Source organism: Thermochaetoides thermophila, assembly GCF_000221225.1.
Source record: "Thermochaetoides thermophila DSM 1495 unplaced genomic scaffold scf7180000011818, whole genome shotgun sequence".
Classification (NCBI taxonomy): domain Eukaryota; kingdom Fungi; phylum Ascomycota; class Sordariomycetes; order Sordariales; family Chaetomiaceae; genus Thermochaetoides; species Thermochaetoides thermophila.
Window position 1 is genome coordinate 734,200 of NW_006383034.1, and position 15,312 is coordinate 749,511.

Below are 15,312 nucleotides of genomic sequence, written 5' to 3' on the forward strand. Positions count from 1 at the left end.
CCCATCAGGACCTGTCAGTTTTCGGCATGGATATTTGAAAGTGTGAGCCTGCAGGCTATGGGACAAGGCGTCGAGCACGGAGCTTCAGTTCTCTCTACTGTTTCCCACACCGATGCCTATGTCTTTTGATTGTCCCTTCTACTTTCAATAACTCTCAACAACCATATTTTGAACTCTCAAACAGCATGCCCCAGGCAGCTGATCCCGACGAGAGCCCTCGGAACTCAGATTTTCAACATCTTTTCCCTACCAACTTGTGTATAAAAAGATAGCCATCAAACTCGAATTGTGAGGGCACTGCAGCAGCCTAACTATGAGAGGCTGCTTACGATCCGTCTTGATATCCTTGCTCACTTGGGTAGGTCTGGTTCTGTCAAGTTTGCCAAGTCACGTTGTTGACTTTGTACTCCACGGTTAACACCACTGAAGACTGGACTCTCTGCTTGAACCGTAGCAACCCACGTAAGCAGACTCTGAGACTCGGAACACATCCCGCTCCGCCCCTGATAGCATGGGCGCCAGATCATAAGAAAGAATCGGCACCTGGCCAGGGTGGCAAACCTTGGGCAAAAGAGAAAAAACAGAGAATGGTAACCAAACTAGTATTGTTGATTTTACACACATCCTGACGTGATTTGTATGCTATTCTAAATGAAGACTTGATCTCTGGGATCTCAGCTTCGTACTCCGATACCGCTTAGCCGCGATAAAAGGAGGAGTCTAGGTATACCGAGGCTTTCGATCAGGGAAGGACGAGGTCGGCGACCACGTGTACGTGGACATCGCTGCGGAATACTCCGTGAGGAAAGTAAGAGAGTTTGAAGCTAATTCCCAGACCAGCCCCCTATCGTTGGTGATCTAAACACCCGCTTGCCGGGGTCCTGATCCGGGTTTCGATCCGTGTCGCTCGTCTCGATCCGGACTCCGACCCCGGCTGGGGGCGAGTTGCACAGATCAGAGCTCCTCCGTGCTGGATCTTGCCCCCTTTCTGGAAGTTTTGCTCACCCAAGACGACGCCGGCGCACATCAGTGGAGTCTCGGCCAAAGTCTTGGTGTTGAGGCTCCGCAAACGTCAGGGTGAGTTGTCTGGATCTTCTCAAAGCGCACAAGCACGGTCAATGGACGGTGACCGGATCAAATCGTTTTTCGGTTAGCCTTGCCTGGCGTTGAGGCTGCGCAGCACACGGGATCCATCCGTACGATGGTGCTGTGTAGCTGCAGGGCGTCCGCAGTAGCGCGGTGTATATAGCCAGAGTTGGACGCTCATACCGAGGGCAAGACCTGTCATGAAAGGCCAGATCTGGTCAGAAGTTCATGATGTGATCCAAAGTCACTATCTGGCTTGTCCAAGCGAGTCGCCACAAAAAGGAGGTGCTGATGTCTGATGTGATGATGAGCTTCTTTAACGATCAGACCAAAGCATGCTGGCGGCTCCACGAGAGCTTGCCTTTCCCGCCCCTCGGGAGGATCTGATAAAGTGTGGGGTTCAAGACCCAGTGGATCCGGCCAGACACAGTGTAGGAAAAACACGGACACGGAGAGGTACCTCTTCGCGCTTTGCCGTCTCACCACCTCAACCGAATGCAACGACTAGGCGAGCATAGCAGGCGTTGCTGTCCAAAGAGGGGTTTCTATCAGTCCTTCCCTGGGAACGTTGAGCTATGGCGCCGAAAGGCTTGGTCAGCATCGACCTCGAGGAATTGAGTGCTTAGCAACAGAGCAATGTTCCCCTGGTTTCACGGATGGATGAAACAAGCAGCTGGAAACAAGTTGTAACAGCATCGAGAAGGACAAGAGGATAAAGCTGGTTTTCCCTCTACGGCAATGCGGCAGACGTCAACCAACCAGTTTGGCGTACTGCTTGGTAGGACGAAGGAACCGTACGGCTAGACTTGCTGAGTTGTTGTCTCCTTAGGCGCCACAACTTCGAATTCGGCCGCCAATTGGCCATGGAAGCTGCATAGAGATGGTAAAACCGAGTCTTGATTCGGTAGAAGCCGAGGTGTTGCTGTACACAACAGAGGACAAGCCACGAGTCACGTTACCGTGGCTGATGTGCCTTGGCTACTCCGTACCTAAGTAGCCATTGAAGACCGTGTGCTGCTCCATGGTTCATAATTGTGAGATCGGAGTCCTTTGAAGCTCTTCGAATCCTTGCTGCTTTTGCTTGAGCTTTCAACACTAGTCAAGTGTAATAGCGTCGTGTAAGCAGAGTAACTAGCTCTCAACATCTTGGGCCTGGCCGGAGATCAGCACAATAGTCAGTCCACGATCATCGCCTTACGGGTGAAGCCGCTCCGCTAAAAAAGAGTTCTCTGATAAGAAGTTTTTTTTCAAGGCTCGTTTCAAAGCGCATTTCCACAATGCATGCCCGTATGTAGTTTGTTAGCGAGTAGAGATAAGAGGACGTTTTAGTTTGCAAGATTGATCGTTGATGGGGTACTCCCTTGCATCCTCGCATCCAGAGTCCCCCTTTTGAAGGCCTCGACGAAGCACAGACGGGTCCAAGACAGACATTCCTTCGGCATGGAACTGGAAGAGGGTTGGAAAACGGAATTTCAACTACCCACGGCGATTTTGACAGCCTTTCTCCGGCTTGGCGAGGCTGGCAGGCGTCTCGACCGTCGAGCCGTCTGGATTGAAGTCCCTGTACAGTGCGTCTGGGCCGGCTACGACGATCTTGGACAGCCACTGCCTGCCAGGCCTGGCGTGGTGGGCGGTCCTGGCATTCGCTGATTGGCCGGGCAGCACCATGCGTACATCCACCGCGTGCAAGTACCGGGGTGTTGAGCCCAATCAGCAGCGAGGCCGGGACCGGGGTGCCTATGCACCTTCACCGCCTCTTCGCAACCCACAGAGAAGCCAGCGAAGGACCAGCAGCTGGCCATGGGGAGAGGGGATTGTGAGCTGGGCAGCACTCCACCACTCCACCAGCGCAGCGCGACCAAGCGGTCCAGCAAATTCAGGAACCCAGAAACCCAGGCAGCCAGCTCATCCCATCGCCCTTTTCGACTCGACGACCCCTTTCACATTCCACACATCAAGTCGCACATCTTAGCTCGAAGGATCTCCCCTTCACCTCAACGCCTTTCCCCTTCCCCTTCCCCGTTCCTGTTCTCATTCCCATTCCCATTCCCCAGATTCTCCGGTTCTCATCTGCCGCTGTCGGCACCTCCACGACCAGAACCACAACCAACAAGAGCAACGACGGCGCAGGACTCCGTCTCGCGGCCGAGCCGTGTTGTTTTTGTTCTTGTGTTTGTTCATTGATTTGAAAGCTTCTGCTTCCTATCGCTTACGTTGCTGTCCTCGAGACGCAACCTAAGCCTTTGAACCTTGAATCTTCGGTCTTGTCTTCCATCTGGGTTCAACCCGTTTTCCGAAATCATCCCAGACGCGAGCGCTTGAGCGCTTGTCATGAACTCCTCTTGACCGACTCGTCATCGAGATCTGAAAAAGCGGTGTCGCGTCCCCTCCTCGCCACGGTCGTCCCTTGTTCGGCGCGCCGCACCTCCCAAATATCCTCCACTTCTCTCTTATTCCCGATTGTGATTTTCCGTTCCTGGCTCTAGCAGGATGAACTTCGACTTCCACGCTCCAGCCGGGGGAGAAACCGCGTTGTTGGAGCAGTTCGTCTTCGACAACGGCGACCGCTATTTTACCACTTCTTCTGCCGCACCGTCTCAGGACCTTACTACGACAGCTCTGGCCACCATGTCGCAAGCAAGCCGCCAGAGCCTCAGCCCGGACACAACCTGGCTGCCGCTCGATCTAACCGGCAACATCGGCGCCCCTATCTCCGTTCACTCGCCGACCAGCTCAAGCAGCAGTTCCAGCAGTTCCGGGAGCAGCAGCGGCAGCATTCCCTCAACCCCCAATGAGCACCACCAGAACCCCGAGTCGCCTGTTCATCGCGGCAGCGCCATTTCCAGCCCTCTCCAGCAACAGCAGCAGCAGCAGCAGCAGCAGCAACAGCAGCAACAGCAACAGCAACAGCAGACCTCGCCGTTCCAAACGACAGCTCCGACGCCGGCAACGGCCTTGATTTCGGACTGGTCTCCTCTCTCGCTCCAGCAGCCGACACCCGATCTTGCCCCTTTCCTCCCAGAGCATGCCCTAATCAACTTTGCCCCGTATGCCGTGGCCAACTTGCCCCCTACGACGCTGGACTACCTCCCGGCGACCACCCAGGCCACGCTAGAGGCCGGCCTGCAGCTGGGCCCTGCCTTCAGTCCTGTGTCTCCGGTTGAGAACATCACCCGTGTAATGCCGTGGGCGACGCGGATGCCGGGTAACTGGCAAGATTTTGACCAGCTCAACTTCCAGGCCGATGGGCTGCCCCGCGTCACGCAGACCATCGTTCCCCACTCCCCGACCGGCTCGTTTCTGTCGATCGGTTCGAGCAGCGACAACGGATGGACGACCATTGACATGTACTCCGGCGTTGACGCCTTTCAATCGTCGCCTACGCACTCGGCAGGCCACAGCCCCGCCATCTTCAACCCTAGCCAGACGCTTCATATTCGCACCAATTCGGATGTCTCGGACATCAACTCGCTCGATTTTTACGAGGACATCAACTTCTCGTCTCCCTATTCTCCTGAATCGGATGGCTTTGTGGAGGTGTCTCGGAATGGCGCCGATCAAGTTTCTCCCGCTTCTACGGAGCTTGTGAGCCCCACGGCCACTGTGGCTTCGCTACCGATCAAGGCCTCTGCGACCGCGTCGATCAACAGGCCGCTGGTCGGGAGCGGCGCAAGCGGATCTGGCATGGCCTCCCCTCCAGAGCGTCGCAACTCGGGTGCGCGCAAGAGTCCGACCATCGCCAAGACTACCAAGTCGGTCATCCGCAGGCCGTCGACCGGCAAGAAGGACGGTACCGGCGAGAAGAAGGTGGGCAGGAGGCGCGGTCCTCTGTTGCCGGAGCAGCGCAAGCAGGCCAGCGAGATCCGCAAGCTGCGGGCATGCCTTCGCTGCAAGTTCCTCAAGAAGACGTGTGACAAGGGCGAGCCTTGCGCTGGCTGCCAACCTTCTCATGCTCGCTTGTGGCAGGTCCCTTGCACGCGTATCGACATCAAGGATATTGCCTACTTCATGAAGGACTGGAAGGCAGACTACGAACGCCATGTCAACCCGAGCGTCACGGTTTACAATGTCAAGGGCTATTCGCAAAAGGAGACGCTCATGTGGATCACTCACGGCTATGGCTTCTGCTTGCCGGTCATGGTCCGCGAGGTCTATGTTGTCGACGACAGCTGCTTCCAGGTCGACTGGGTCGAGTCATCAATACCGAACCAGGAGCCCATTGAGCTGTATACCCGCACGGAGCAGCTCGACGTTGGTCAAGAGGGCATCTCACGCCAGATGCTCAACGAATACATCGACAAGCACGTCGACCAGGGCTTCGAGCAGTTCATCGACGACCACTTTGAGGGCACTCCCTTCATCACCGAGCTGTTCAAGACGGCCTACCGCTTCTATACGAAGACGCAGCTGCCCGTCATCCGTACGGCGCTCAAGCTGGTTGTGGCTTACAACCTGACCATGCATATCACAATGGTCGAGCAGCCGCCGACCGACCAGCCCATGAAGGGCCACATCGACGACGAGGATTCCAAATTCTACGGCCGCACCGTAGCCCCACTGCTTGTCAACTTCCAGATCAAGTGCGCCATGGCCGAGCTCTGGCGCGATCTGCAGAAGGAGGTGCTTGAGCAGCTCTCGCAGCTCTACTCGAGCGTTTATTCTGGCGAGCGTCTCAAGAACTGGCCCACAATCTTCATGCTGGCCTCCATCCTGCTTGCCGTATGGGAGGAGATGCAGTTCGACTGCCACTACCGCGTGCCCGACCCTGCGGCCGTCGAGAAGTTCTGCCGCGATATGGAGACCGTGCCCGTCGGCGTCATCGTCGGCCTCTTCCATGCCATCTCGCAGAAGCTGCCCGCCTTCACTGAGTGGGATACTCGCCGCCACGGCCAGGTTCTTAACAACAACCCAGCTGTGTGCGAGGCTATGACCGAGGTTCGCCAGCATGTCCTCAAGCACGGTAAGTTTGTTATGCTGCAGTTGTATATCTTGGTTTGGTCGTGGGTCTAACCCGTACTGCAGAGGCTTATCTGCGCACACGCGCCGACGCCAAGTTCAATCGTCTCGACTTCGATTCACTCGCCAACAAGTTCTTGTCGAAGCTTGTCATCCGGTCGAATTAATCATATCTAGCCTTCATTCGACCGCGATACACTGGTTTAATTGTCCCCTGCCTAGGGCCCGTCGAGACGCAGTCTTTTTGGTATTCGTGTTTCCCCCTTCGACCGTTTTTTGGGCCTTGCTGCTGCTGTGATGAGCAAGTGCGATGGCGTTTGAGTTTACGGATGTTTTATTCTCGCATTTTTGGGTATCAACTTTTTCTTTTGGATGTTTATGCTTCTCACGCATTCGTTACGACCCCCGTTGCTACGACGACCACTCGCTTACGACCAGACTTGATGTTGTTTTGGACACGTTCTCTTATTTTAAACTTCTCGAGCTGGCCCGGTCCCGCGGGCTATGCTGTCACGAGCCATGACTGACGTCCAAATTCTTATGACGGGATACAAAAAGACATTGAGTTATGACCAATCGCACAATTTTATTACTCTCCTCACTTGCATCTCGACGAGGTCTTTTGTTTCTACAAAAAACTCATGTCTCCCCGCATTATGTGTACAGCTCCAATTCGACGATCTATGCCCACCCGGATTGGACACGTCGTATCTTTGTTTTTAAAATATCGTTTTTTTTGCGATGTTGGAGTTTTTGTCATCGCCTCGATGAAAGCAGGCATCGGACAGGCAGACAATGCTGCATTTTCAATGGAAAGGTCGAACAGAAGCAAGCATGCTATATTTGCCTTGGAAAATAAAGGGAATGATGAGATTCCGTGCAAGTGTCATGAAAAGGAAAGAAGGAAACGCCTGACGTCGGAGAGCATATAGAGAAGAGGAAGTTCAAAGGGCTTTTCCATGGATCTGTTTTATTTGCATCTATTATTCAGATGTTGGTTGTTGCTAGTTGTTGTTGGCTTTGCTCTTCGAGCTCTCTTGGGTGGCAGAGGCAGATGAATCGTTGACTGATCGGTTAGGGTGTTGTGTCTGTCGGGCGGAGAGATAGGTCATCTAGGTAGTTTCGGTCTTAGGGATTGTTTTTGTGTTTGTCTTGGTAATTGATAGTTTTGTGTCCAATCTGACTTCATGTTATGTGACATTGTCTTGGCCTGGTGTGTTTGGTGTAAAGTTGTGCCTTGTGCAGTAGCATTATCAATGTCTACGGGAACAAGGTTTCGGAACTGTAAATGTACGAAATATATTCAAACTCCTAGCACCACCCAAATCTATCTACTACAAGTGCAACATACCAATCACTTAACAACAAACAAGACCCCCCTAAGCAGAGCAGAACCACCTAATCAGCTCAAACCTCACTTCATTCCCTACTACTATCACCATTTACCTTAAATTGAATCCCTACTCGATTAAACTACCTCTCTCTTCCCCAAACTCATATCTGATCAACCCCTAATACGTCCCAGCCCGGTAATAACTCTCCGTCCCTGTCCCAGCCCCAGCGCCCATCCCATCTGGACCACCCGGAGTCGCCGTGCTCTGCCCCGCGCTGGGACCGCTGCCCGCCGACCCAGGGGGCACATAAGGCTTATACTGCTGCGGCTGTGCCCGGCTAGGCAAGGTCGCCCTAGCATCGACTGGCGCGCCCGGTGCCGACGGCGCTCCTCCGGCTTGGGAGCTCTGCTGACCCTGCTGCTGACCCTGTCCGTATTGCTGCTGGGGAGCGGAACTATGGAACGAGGCATACGCCGAGCCGAACGGCGCGACCGAGGGGCCTGAGCCCGAGTGATGCCGCTGCTGCGAGGGGCTACCTGGTACTGGAGGCTGTGGGGCAGGGATTGCGGGGGCAGGGGGGATGTTGGATGCGGCGACTTTGTTGGGGTCTTCGCTATCCAGGGGAGGGGAGGAGTAAGTTGCGGGAGGGAAGGTTGGGCGGTGTGTCGGCTGTGGGGAGTCATAGACTGAGGTCGAGAGTTCCTGGGGACCCGGGGGATAGGAGGTGTTTTGAGGACGAGGAGACTGGTAAGGGGCGTGCGGAGCCGGGGGGGGCGATGTAGTTGAGGTCGGAATAGGTGCTGATGGAGCGCTACCTGAGGGCAATCGCTCTTGAGGATGCTGAGGATATTGCTGAGGAGGGTACGGCTGGGGCGTGGGTTGAGGGGGTAGGTGTTGAACTGGAGGTTGAGTTGGTTGAGAGGGAACTTCGGCGCCAGCTACGTAGAAGGGGGCAGGAGCTGCGCCAGGGGTACGCTGGAAGTTGGGAGGAGGAGAGGATGGGGGGTACTGTGGTTCTGTTCTTTGTTAGGCATCTGCTTGACGGCTTCAGCGGTTCTAACAGAGCTCAGTCAGGGCGTACCTTGAGTAGGAGCAGGTGTGTAATAACGCTGGGGCTCTTGGGTAGGCACGCTGTAACCAGGCCCAGCAGGAGGATACCCTTGAGGCCGCGCTGGATATTGCTGGTACGAGTGGGACATGGACTGCTCCAGCAGAGCCTCGTAGTCTCTCCTGGCCTTGATGAACTTTTCGTTAAGCTGGGTAAAGTCCTCTGCAGGGCGTTAGCAAAGGTTCCCAAACCAACCCAGCTATGGCGACCTACCCTTCTTTTGTGTGTACTTTTCGATGAGCTTGATGAGCTTCGGACGGATCGCCAGCGTTTGATGATAGAGCCTCTGCTTTACGTCAACAACCCCTCCCGCTTCCAATCAAAGAATGACGCAAACTTACCGAAATCTCTTCATTATCCTCTTCCCTCAGCGTGTTCCCCGAGCTAAGAAGCGCCAGTAACTTCTCGACGTTCTTGATTTCGGCAAACACCTCAGCCTCCATCTGCGCCTCGCGCGCCAGCTCCTCGGGCGTCGGATCCGCCAGCTTCTCAACGTAGTTCAGCGGGAAGATACCGGTCTTTCCGCGCAGCGAGCCACGCCACCAGTCCTTGTAGACGGCCTCCAGCACGCAGATGACATCGCCTTTCTTGAACTCCAGCTCACCCGGCTCAGAGGGAACAAAGTCGTAGAGAGCCCGAACACGCGAGACTGTTGCTGCTGTAGTGCCCGAGGGAACCGGCTGGCCGGACGTTGACTGCTGCTGTCGTTGCTGCTGCGCCGCAGAGGAAGAAGACCCAGCTGCTGCCGATGAGCTTGACGCTTGCGGTTGCTGCTGCTTCTGCTTCTTGCGCTCCTCCTCTTGAAGGCTTAGTTTCAGTGCCAACTGCAGTTCCTCCTCTTCTTTCAAGCGGTCGGCTTCGGTAAGCTGGTTCTTCTGCGGGGCGGCGGGTGGCTCGAGGTTGGGGTTGCTCTGCTTCAGGCGGTAGTAGGCATCCTGCATAATACCCAGATCCGGATCGGACTTAAACATGTCGGACCATTCCTTCATGCGCTCCAGGATCTTGACCTTGACCTGGTTGTGGGTGTTGCGGTCGTTGGCTAGTTTGAGCAGGGCGTCGGTGAAAGCGCGGCTAGACAGCTCGCGGTGCAGGTTCTTGCCGCAGTTTAAAGAAAGGGCATTGGCGACCTGGGAAGTTAGTAAAGGGATTGATAGTAGCGAAAACCAGCCATGTCCTTTACCTCAAGGGTGTACAGCTGGACATTGGCGTTGCGATGGGCCAAGCGCTTGATCAGGCTCTGGACAGACTCCTTCGGCCCGTTAGGGTCGGCGGATACCCGGTCACAGATGTCAATGATGGCGCCCCAATCCTCCGATGTGAGGTTCTCATCGGTGGCTTTGTCTATCAGATTGCAAAGTCACTTCGTCAGTGGCAGGTTGTGGAGAGCTAGTGAGCGCCATTGGCGCAAGCTTGGGCGGACATACTGATAGCCTCATCGTAGGGGCCGGCCGCAGCCGCTCGGAACATGGTGATGATCGATGGTGTCGGATGTGTACTTGGGGTAGCAGCACAGAAAACACAAAGGCGTCGCGATGTGTTAGGGAGTTGGAGGTATCACGAAGAAACGTAATATGTCCAGGTCGAGGACAACAAGGCTGCCTCGGCCCCGATATGGAGATATAGGGTATGGCGTACGTAGTAGTGGGCGGGCTGAAGCTCACCTTGCCTGCCTGCCCCGCACAGTCGCTGTCGTTGTCTGACAGCGGGATGCACCAAGCGCACGCTGGTGTAGGTATTTGCAAACCGATCAACTCTTTCAAAACTGAAATCTAGAGTCGATGAAGGCGACAGCAAGACCAGAAGATGGAATCGCTTGCTTGGTGTTGCGCAACGCCTCATGAGAATGCAAAGGCGGAACACCGCGGGCACAGCGTGGTTGGCTGCCTTCCATGGATGATGAGGCGCAGCCAAGCAGCGGAGACTTCAAGTGCAATCGCCCCACCTGACATCCTTGTCATAGTTCCTGCACAGGCCCCTGTTCATCTGCTTTCTTGGCATTAACGTCAGCTGCTGATTCTTGTTCCTGTTTGGATAAGAACTTGTCATTTTCGAGACAAGTGAGACTTAACCTTGCTTAAATATGAGGCACGTTATCAGCTTTGCATTTGAGTAAGAGGGACAAAAGGGCAAACTGAATGGACCACTTTTGAGTATCATGATAAGTATCCGGACTATCTATGAGTCACAAGTTGCAGTTCGGATTTCACGAGAACAAAGTTCACCTAAGCAGTGATAGAAGTTTCAATCAAATTCACCAGTTCCATTTACCTTATAACATGCAACATAGTGCTACAATATTGATACTGTAACTTATCGACGATGTTGAAATACAAACTGATGAACAATATTGTGAATAAGAACCAACTAACTCAACCCTTGCCCCTAAACCTAAACTACCCAAATGCCAATGTGGTATGGAATCCAGACCCAAAAGTCAAACTCAATCCAAACCCCATCCATTGCCAATAATAAGGCCTTGAGTTGACTGGTATATATATTCATGTATATATATATATATTGCTGTTGTAATAGCATAGGCAAGTAGGCAGTCAAGGTAGACAGGATAGGAGTGCGTTTCTAACCTATGCATAACCTAAACCAGCCAGCCAGTTCAACGACCAACCAACCTGCAGACCCCGCACCATGAAATGAATCAAACCCGTTTCCCGATACTTAGGTAGTAACCCACAATACCGGCCAAACCAGAACAAAACTTGAAGTGGAGTGTCCCTTGTGTCTCTCTTAACGTAGCCTAGACCCAGTCAAACCCAACTGCCAAAAGCTAAAGGAAAAAACACAGAATGAGAAAGAGAAAAAAAGAGCATGGATGAAGTGAGATAGTTAGGTACGGAGGGAAAAAAGGAGCAACAGCAACACAGCTGAGCATTATAGTATAACCTCTTTCCAGTCTTTCCTGTCAAAAAAGCCACCACCATACCAATGCCAACAAGAACGCCACCAAGCCCGCTGCGACCGAAGGCCCATAATAGAAGTAGTAGATGTGATAATTGTAGTGTTGAGCATATTCTTGCCTCTCAGGCTTCATCTTATGCCCTTGATGCTGTTTGTGCTTCGTATGACGGTGACACGTGGGGAAAGCCTCCTTGCTCTCGTGGATAGTAGGATATGTAGTAAGTGTAGGGAGAGATACTTGGGGACTAGTAGTAGGACTAGGAGGAGGAGGAGGAGGAGGAGGAGGAGCATACCCGCCCCATAACCAGAACCTAGCTCAGAACGTCCGGGGTAGTCGGTAGGTAATCCAATCCCCGAACTAAGGGACACACACCACGCATGCACACAAAAGTAATCTAGGTAGAAAAGAAAATGTCGCTTACCAGCCCTTCCTCAAAATCCCCCTCGGCTCATACGGCTTCTCTCGTCCACCAGCTGGTGTTCCACTCCGAGGAGCAGCACCACCAGTAGTAAGCAAATCACGGCCACTACCAGCTTGTCCTTCGTTCGACGGCGATGGCTGCCGTCCCTCTTCCAAACTGCGTCTCGACTCCCTCTCTAACTCGCTCATGGCAAACAAAAGCGGCTCCTCATCCCCCTCGACACTGCTCCCTCCGGCAAACCGCCCTGACACGCCAGAGCGCTGCTTGCTCTTGATATCTCTGCTCTCCGATCCCTCTGCGCCTTCCGAGCGAACCTGGCTATTACCCGCCTGTTGCTGAGCGTCTTCTCCAGCCTCGCCAGCAGGCCGGGAATCAGCTCCGATCCTCTCTCCTCCTCGCTGAAAAGCCAGCAAGGCACTCAAACTCGGAACCTCACGCCTCCCCAGCGACGCATCCTCCACACTAGCACTCCGTTGATGTCTCGCCCCAGAAAAATCATCCAAATCAGCCAGCAGCGAGCGATGCTGCTGATGAGCCACCGAACTGGCCCGTCGATTACCGGCAGCACTGACTTGCAGCAGGCGCGGCGACATGGGGATATCAATGGCAGCAGTTGTAGCGGTGCCGGTTCCAGCAGGTGAAGCGACAGAACGGTCGTCGCGTTGTGTGGCGAACGGGGTCTCGCTGTTGGAGGTTTCTTCTGACGGCGGCTCCTCTTCTTCGGTGGTCGCAATGTTAGGCGTGCCGCGATGGCGGGTCGTCTGCCGGGCTTCGGCTTCGTAATCGATAATAGAGTTTTCGCTCAGGCGGGACGGGATGGCTGGCATGTGGGGCGTATGCGGGGAGACGGGTTTGCCAGGGGAGGACGAGACGGACAAAGTAGAAGGATTCATGGCAGGCACAGGAGTGATCTGCCGGCTAGAGGAGGTTGTCGACGGACGTTGTAAATACATGCTTGATGCCATCGAGTCGGTCAGGGCGGCATGCGAATCGCGCAAGAGGATGAACTTTGAAAGCTGGGCAGCTGTCCTCTTTGAGGCAGTCGCCTCGCCAGCTCTGGACGGTTCGAAGCTTTTAAGAGTCTTGCGGCTCTCAAGAGCCTTCAAGAACTCAGAGATATTGTCATCGTCCGCTGCAAAGGACCCTGAACTGCCAACGCCTCCAAGTTCTGCCAAGAACCCCGAACCTGGTTGAGCCGATGAGGAGAGACTCTGTTTCCCGCTGCTAGCTTGGTCATCGTCACCTTTGAGGCTCTGTCCCCCAAAGCTGGGTCGCCCCCGTCGATGCCCAAAGCTGCTGCTGTACCGACTTGGGGGTCTCGGAGATCCTGTAACTGACGGCACATCTTGTGGCGGTGCGACAGGAGGACCGCGCAATGATGCCGCCGAGCCGGCTGTCAGTGACGACCGAGCCCCTGTTCGCGAGGGTCCGCTGAGCCCAGGACGTGTATAAGACTGAGGAGAGGGCGGCACTTCGCCCTCGGAGATTCTGGGAGACCCTGAAAGCGATCCAGCTTTGAACGGCTGGAACGACACTGACGGGCGCCTGCTCGGTTCATACGTTCTCAGCGACGGACGAGCCGTGGCACCACGAATAGGTAGTGAATGAGGCGGCTCCGGCTGCTCCATGCTCGTTGACGTGGATGCCGTTGGAGAGCTGGTATCCGACCCCGGAGGACGCACAGATCGGAGGGCTGTGATGGGGCTGGCACCGTATGCTCCGGGACCGTGGAATGTCGACAAACTACCGTATGTCTGCTGCGGCTCTGGGACGCCGCGTCCCTGGTTTCGAGAAGGGAGAGAACCCGGCTCAGCGAACGAATCCAGTGCGACTGCATGATCGCGCCTTGAGGCAATTGACGGCTTGAACAATGCATCATCGGCGCCCATGAAGCGTGAGCTGAGCAGAGACTCTGCGTCGTCTACCCGAAAGTTGACGTCGTTGCGATACGTGACAGATGAGTAAAACCGACCAATTGGCACCTCTAGATCGGGGAAGAAGTATTCGGTGACGGGTTCTCCCCCATCGTGGAGGGGGATCCGTAGGGGGTCATAGCTCGTGTACTCGGGCTCTGTGGTCAGGATACGACACTTCACCTCGAGCGCGGGATGGATGCCCTTCGCCAAGGCTTGCTGTGAATATTTCCAGCACGGCATCATCCGGGTCATCATGAAGAGAGCCCGGAAGTAAACAATAGCCCGTTTGTAGATAGCAGGCAAGCTAGGCCCAAACTCATCTCGGTCGATGTTGGGCAAGCACCTAAGTTCGACGCGCCAGCGCTCCAAGACCACCTCGGCACTGCGTCTCTGACCCCGACGTCTCCTGGGACTATCATCGGGCGTCTCTGACGAGTTCAGAGCTTCCAGGACATCCCATCGCTTGCCGTTTTCATCAATAAGCACGAGGCTCTGGCTGCTCGAGATGCTGGAGGCATCGATATAGGTCTCGACGATCATGGGAGGAGGGGGGTTGTCAAAGGCGCTGCACGTCCTGTACACTCGCAGCTCCTCCTTGAACTCCTCGATATCGTCCGTGTCGATCGAGAACTGGCCCATGCCATTAGAAATTTGTTCGCGATCGCTGTCAAGAGGTGTAAAATGTGAATCATGCTTACCCATTTATTCAACTTCCTCCCGTCGCTGTTCCTCGCGACAGCCGGGGTCAGGTTAAGCCGCGACTGAAGGATCAAGACGGCCGCCTTGTAGTAGAAGTTCTGCCAGCCGTCAGCCCATCATGCTTGAAGAGGGAACCGGAGTGCGCACCTGGATGATCTGGTCCAACTTCTTGATAGACTCCCGGCTCGGACCGGGCGCGGGCGTTTCAGAGCCGTTCGTATCGAGACCATCGCGACGAGTGGTGATGTCTAGGCTGCTGCGGGGCCGATCCCTGGGGTTGTTTGTCCGTGCAGGGTTTGTTTGAGGAGAGGAAGCGGGAGAGGCCACCCGCGGGGGGTGACGGGGTTGTTGATGCATATCTGCAGCTAGGAAGGATACAGGGAGACGCGGAGACAGCACTATGATGACATGGGTACGGGCGGGAGGATTGATATTAACGGCGATTTCTCGACTAATTCATGCCAAATCCAGCCTCTCGAAAGACCGGCAGGCCGCACTGGAGCTGGGAAGGGAGCGGACAAAGAAGACTGAAATCGTCGTCCGCGGTGCGAAGGGGGGGGGGCGGTCGAGAGTCTAGAATGACGTGTTCGAGAGCAGATGGGCTGCAGTGTCCATGTCGTCGTCCCTAGGCAGAAAGATGAGAAAGACGGGGATAAGACTGAAAAGACGAAGGGTCAGTCGTGTGCATCAGCACCACGAGGTAGATGACGATGTAAAAAGCCCTAAGAGGGACGACGGACGAGAGGGAGGAAGGACGGACGGACGGCAAGCAAAAAAAGAAAACAAGATGGTGAAATGTGACAAGACTTCAGAAGGGAAGGCGGACGGTTCTTGAGAGATGTCGGATCGCCGAATCTGGTTGGCGGTGACGCTTCAAG

General features: G+C 54.7%; 3 protein-coding genes across 3 annotated transcripts; 1 reads left to right on the plus strand and 2 right to left on the minus strand.

Annotated features, from left to right (window-relative positions):
* Nucleotides 1–3,576: 3,576 nt before the first annotated feature.
* On the plus strand, nt 3,577–6,209 carry CTHT_0042290 (uncharacterized protein; the record flags this gene model as incomplete). The annotated part of the gene is made up of 2 exons (XM_006694567.1): nt 3,577–6,046; nt 6,109–6,209. The coding sequence occupies 2 exons, from the start codon at nt 3,577–3,579 to the stop codon at nt 6,207–6,209; spliced, it is 2,571 nt and encodes an 856-aa protein (XP_006694630.1).
* Nucleotides 6,210–7,553: 1,344 nt separating this feature from the next.
* CTHT_0042300 (uncharacterized protein) lies at nt 7,554–9,951 on the minus strand (the record flags this gene model as incomplete). The annotated part of the gene is made up of 6 exons (XM_006694568.1): nt 7,554–8,392; nt 8,458–8,646; nt 8,698–8,770; nt 8,826–9,611; nt 9,665–9,825; nt 9,909–9,951. 6 exons carry the CDS (start codon nt 9,949–9,951, stop codon nt 7,554–7,556), a joined length of 2,091 nt encoding a protein of 696 aa, XP_006694631.1.
* A 1,864-nt stretch (nt 9,952–11,815) lies between these two features.
* Nucleotides 11,816–14,791, minus strand: CTHT_0042310 (putative autophagy protein; the record flags this gene model as incomplete). Its single annotated transcript, XM_006694569.1, has 3 exons — nt 11,816–14,365; nt 14,434–14,532; nt 14,582–14,791. The coding sequence occupies 3 exons, from the start codon at nt 14,789–14,791 to the stop codon at nt 11,816–11,818; spliced, it is 2,859 nt and encodes a 952-aa protein (XP_006694632.1).
* Nucleotides 14,792–15,312: the final 521 nt, after the last annotated feature.